Raw genomic sequence first — 5823 nt, 5'->3', positions numbered from 1 at the left:
TCTCCTTAGATTATACCACCTTGGAAGAACCAAAAACTCACATACCTCAAGAACTAACACTGAAAACAGCAGCATGAAAAACTTGAAGTTTGGGACAATGGTTCTTTCACTACAGGAGCAGAGCACAACTTTAACATAAAGTTAAAAGTCAAGAAATAGACTGGAAAATGAACAACAACAACAAAAAGAACCTGACCATAACAAATTACTACAGTGACAGAGAAGATCAAGACACAAACTCAGAAGAAGACAACGAAGCCAAAACAGCTATATTCAAAGCTTCAAAGAAAAATGTGAATTGGTCACAGGCCTCAAAAAAAAAAAAGAATAGCTGGAAAAACTCAAAAATGATTTTAAAGATCAAATAGGAGAGGTAGAGAAAAATTGAGAAAAGAAATGACAGTGATACAAGAAAATTAATGAAAGAATCAACAACTTGGTAAAAGAGGCACAAAAAATACAAAATAAAATAACACCTTAAAAAACAGAACTGGCTAAATGGTAAAAGAGGTACAAAAATTCATGAAAAAAAGAATTCCTCAAAAATCAGAATTGTCCAAATGGAAAAAAAAGGTACAAAAGCTTATTGAAAAAAATAATTCCTTAAAAATTAGAATTGGGCAAGTGGAAGCTAATGACTCCATGACACCTAAGAAAACAATAAAACTAAATCAAAAGAATGAAAAATAGAAGACAATGTGAAATATCTCATTGGAAAAACACCTGACCTGGAAAATAGATTGAGGAGAGAAAATTTAAGAATCATTGGACTACCTGAAAGCCACGATTAAAAAAAAAAAAGAGGCCAGACATCATATTTCAAGAAATTCAAAGAAAATTGTTCTGATATCCAAGAATCAGAGGGTAAAATAGAAAGTGAAAACATACACTCATGAATATTTACAAAAAATATAAATTGCCCAGATTAACAGAAGAAGAAATAGAATATTTAAATAACCATATCTTAGAAAAAGAAATTGAACAAGCCATCAGTCAGCTCCTTAATGAAAAATACCCTGGACCAGATTGATTTGCAGGTGAATTCTACCAAACATTTTAAGCACAATTAACTCCATTACTATTTAAACTATTCAGAAGAATAGGGAAAGGAGTCCTACCAAATTCCTTTTATGACACAAATATGGTGCTCATACCTAAACCAAAAAGAGCAAAAACAGAGGAAGAAATCTATAAACTAATTCTCCTAATGCATATTGATGCAAAAATTTAAATAAAATACTAGCAAAGAGATTACAACAATATATCACAAAGATCATACACTATGACTAGGTGGAATTTATACCAGGAGTGCAGTGTTGGCTCAATATTAGGAAAACTATCAGCATAATTGATCATATTAATAAGAAAACCAACAGAAATCATGTGGTTATCTCAATAGATACAGAAAATAGCTTTTGACAAAGTACAGCACCCATTCCTATTAAAAACACTAGAGAGCATAGGAATACATGAATCTTTCTTTAAAATGATAAGTAGTGAATCTAAAACCATCAGCAAGCATTATCTATAATGAGGTTAAGCTAGATGCCTTCCCAATAAGATTAGGGTAAAGCAAAGATGCCCATTATCACCACTATTATTCAGTATTTTACTAGAAATGCTAGCTATAGCAAAAAGAGAAGAAAAAGAAACTGAAGGAATTAAAATAGGCAATAAGGAAACAAAACTATCACTCTTTGCAGATGATACCATGGTATACTTAGAATATCAACTAAAAAACTAGTTGAAATAATTAACTTTAGCAAAGTTGCAGGATATAAAATGAACCCACGTAAACCATCAGAATTTCTACATATTGCCAACAAAGTCCAGCAAGAAGACATCAAAAGAGAATTTCAATTTAAAATAATTGTAGACAATATAAAATTCTTGGGAGTCTACCTGACAAAACAAACCCAAGAACTATATGAACATAATACAAAACTTTTCACACAAATAAAGTCAGATCTAAACAATTGGAGAAATACAATAAAACAATAATTCTACATATATTAATTTACTTATTTGGTGTCATACCATCAAACTATATTATTTTATAAAGCTAGAAAAATCATAGCAAAATTCATCTGGAAGAGCAAAAGGTCAAGAATATCAAAGGAATCAATGATAAAAAAAATGAATCTAGCAGTATCTCAAACTGTATTACAAAGTGGTAATCCCTAAAACAATCTGGTACTAGCAAAGAAACAGAGTGGTGGATAGGTACACAATACACAACAGTAAATGACCAAACTAATCTAGAGTTTTATAAATTCAAAGATCCAAGTTTTGGGGACAAGAACTCATTTTGTGACCAAAAAAAAATTGCAGGGAAAGCAGTTTGGCAGAAATTAGGTATAGACAAACATTTCACACTGTATACCAAGATAAGGTCAAAATGGATACATGATTTAGATATAAAGGGTGATATCATAAGTAAATTAGGGGAGCATGGAATATCGTACCTGTCAGGTTTATGGATAAGGGAAGAATTTATGACCGAACAAGAGACAATATTATTGGAAATAAAAATAACTTTGATTACATCAAATTAAAAGGTTTTGTACAAACCAAACCAAAGCAACCAAGATTAGAAGGAAAGCAGAAAACTGCAGGAATTTTTTTACAGCCAATTTCTCTGATAAAGGCTTCATTTATCAAATATATGGAGAACTGAGACAAATTTATAAGAACACAAGTCATTCCCCAACTGATAAATGGTCAAAGGATATGAACAGGCAGTTTTCAGACAAAGAAATCAAAGCTAACTATAGTCACATAAGAAATACTCTAAATCTCTATCTATTAGAGAAATGCAAATTAAAACAATTTTGAGTCCCACCTCACACCTCTCAGATTGGCTAATGTGACAGAACAGGAAAATGACAAATGTTAGAGGAGATGTAGAAAAATTGGGACACTAAAGCACTGTTGGTGGAGTTGTCAATAGAGCCAACCATTTCTAGAGAACTATTTGGAACTATGTCCAAAAGGCTATAAAACTGTTCATACCCTTTGACCTAGTGATACCACTACTATGTCTATATCCTAAAGAGATTTTTTTAAAAAAAAGGAAAAGGATCTATTAGTATAGCCACTCTTTTTTGTGGAGGCAAAGAATTGGAAACTGAGGAGATGCCCATCAATTGAGGAATAGCTGAACAAGTTGTGGTATATGAATGTGATGGAATGTTATTGTGCTATAAGAAATGACAAGCAGCATGCTGGAAAAACATATATAAACCAATGCAAAGTGATGTGAGAAGGGCCAGGAACAGTGCTACTGTACAATGATCAACTGTGAATGACTTAGCAATCCTCAACAATACAACAATCCAAGACAATTCCAAAGAACTCATGATGAAAAATGCTATCCACCTCCAGAGAAAGAACTGATGGAGTTAAATTCAGATCAAAGAATATTTTTTACTTTATTTTTCTTGTTTTTTATCTGTGTTTTCTTTCACAACATGGCTAATATGGAAATATGTTTAGCATGATTGCACATGTATAATCTATATAAAATTGCCTACCTTCTCAATGAGGGGAGGGAAGGAAGGGAGAAAATTTTTTCCAAAAAATTAATGTTGAAAATTTTGTACATATAATTTTAAAAAATATAAACATTTCTTTTTTTTTCCTCACTGTCCCATAAAGGGTTCCATACGGCCTTGTTCTTGATTTCCATCATAACTTTAAAGGGAAACTTTTACAATGTCTGGAGCCCTAGATATCTTGCAGATGAAAGAGGAGGATGTCCTCAAATTCCTTGCTGCAGGAACCCATTTGGGTGGCACGAATTTGGACTTCCAGATGAAACAGTATATCTACAAAAGAAAGAGTGACGGCATCTGCATCATCAATTTGAAGAGAACTTCAGAAAAGCTTCTGCTGGCAGCTTGTGCCATTGTTGTCATTGAAAATCCAGCTGATGTTGGTGTCATCTCATCCAGGAACACTGGCCAGCGAGCTGTTCTGAAATTTGCTGCTGCCACTGGCGCCACATCTGTTGCTGGACATTTCACACCGGGCACCTTCGCTAACCCGATCCAGGCAGCTTTCAGGGAGCCTCGCCTCTTGGTGGTCACTGATCCTCGGACAGATCACCAGCCTCTTACCGAAGCATCTGACATTAACCTTCCAACCACTGCATTGTGCAACACAGACTCCCCACTTCACTATGTGGACATTGCCATTCCATGTAACAACAAGGGAGCTCACTCAGTGGGTCTGATGTGGTGGATGCTGACCCGTGAAGTCCTCCGTATGTGTAGTACCATCTCCCATGAACACCCATGTGAGGTCATGCCTGATCTTTACTTCTACAGGGATCCAGAGGAGATTGAAAAGGAAGAGCAGGCTGTAGCTGAGAAGGCAGTGACAAAGGAGGAGTTTCAGGGTGAATGGACTGCACCTGCCCCAGCATTCACTGCTACTCAACCGGACGTGGCTGATTGGTCTCAGGGAGTACAGGTGCCATCTGTGCCCATTCAGCAGTTCCCTACCGAAGGTCAAAGTGCTCAGCCTGCTCCAGAGGACTGGTCTGCGGCTCCTACTGCTTAGGCCACTGAGTGGGGGGGAACTGCCACAGAATGGTCTTAAGTTTAATCCACGTTCTCTAATAGTGTTGGGAAAATGCTGATGGAAAATAAACATTGGTTTCTTACCAAAAAAAAAAATTTAAAAATTTTCCAAAAAAAATTAAAGTCAGAAGAGTCCTTAGAAGCCATTGAATAAAAACTCTCATTTTAGAAAGGACAAAACTGAGGCTCGGAAAAGTATCCTGCCTAGGTTCTCACTGCTATCTGAGGAAGGATTCAAACTCAGGTCTTCCCGACTCCAAGTCCAGTAGTCTGTCTACTATGTCATGAAACAGTTTCTCGCTCAGATGAATCTGTTTGATTTTCCATCTCCAATGGCATAGACAGGGAAAGAGATGTTATGTCTTGGCCACAGAAAGCCTAGTTGAATCAAGCAAGGAGTAAAATCATGGGGTGTGTAAGTTGTCCCTTAAAAATGTAATGAGTGTTAAGCAAAAAGAGGAGATAGGAAGGAAAGAAGAAAAGAAAAAAGCATTTATTAAGTGCTTTCTATGTACCAAGGACTAGATTTTAAATTCACATTCTAATCAGGAAAGACAGCATAGCCCATACAGGAGGATTCAGTAGCAAGGCAATTGGAAAGGCCTAGTGGGCTTTAGGGTACAGCAGCAAAACAGATAGTAATTCATTAGTGTCATGTCCATTATCAACCAATAATTAAATGCCTACTATGTGCCAGGCACTATGCTAAGCACTGGTGGTATAAAGGAAGACAAAAGGCAGTCTCTACCCACAAGAAGCTTACAATCTAACGGGGGAGACAACATGCAAACAACTATGTACACACATGATATATACAAAGTAAATAGGAAGTAATAATCAATAGAGGAAAGGCACTAGAATGAAGAGCAATCAAAAAAGTCTTCCTGCAGAGGGGAAGATTTTAGTGGGTCTTGAGGTTGGCTGTTCATCCTTCATTTTCCAAGAGGACCATTGACATCAGAGGGTGATGTCTGGACTTGCTTGTGAATTGGATTTAAGTGAGGCAGAGATGCACAAAATCATCAGCCTCACTCTCTTCCAGCAGCAAGACAAAATCAAAACAACTGGTGATGGCCTGACATGCAGTGGATGACCTTGACATCTTCCATATCTGACCAAGCTCTAAGCACTCCGTAACACCTACTTCAGCCACCTTCACGGGCATTGGAACAAATTGTTCTCATCTACCCATTCCTTGGGGGAAGTCTTCACATGCTTGAGATAGACATCCCCCTAACTC

General features: G+C 36.4%; 1 protein-coding gene across 1 annotated transcript; it reads left to right on the top strand.

Moving 5' to 3' along the window:
* Positions 1-3714: 3714 nt before the first annotated feature.
* LOC114044231 (40S ribosomal protein SA-like) lies at positions 3715-4563 on the top strand. The gene has a single exon (XM_027863606.1). It carries the CDS (start codon positions 3715-3717, stop codon positions 4561-4563), a length of 849 nt encoding a protein of 282 aa, XP_027719407.1.
* Positions 4564-5823: the final 1260 nt, after the last annotated feature.

Source organism: Vombatus ursinus, unplaced genomic scaffold (genome assembly GCF_900497805.2).
Source record: "Vombatus ursinus unplaced genomic scaffold, bare-nosed wombat genome assembly UNPS02014772.1, whole genome shotgun sequence".
NCBI lineage: Eukaryota > Metazoa > Chordata > Mammalia > Diprotodontia > Vombatidae > Vombatus > Vombatus ursinus.
The sequence above is the reverse complement of the archived record's forward strand: the minus strand, read 5'-3'. Positions and strand labels throughout refer to the sequence as shown.

Bases quoted from the DNA above. Each gene is read 5' to 3' on its own strand.
- LOC114044231 (XM_027863606.1), top strand. From the start codon at position 3,715: ATGTCTGGAGCCCTAGATATCTTGCAGATGAAAGAGGAGGATGTCCTC.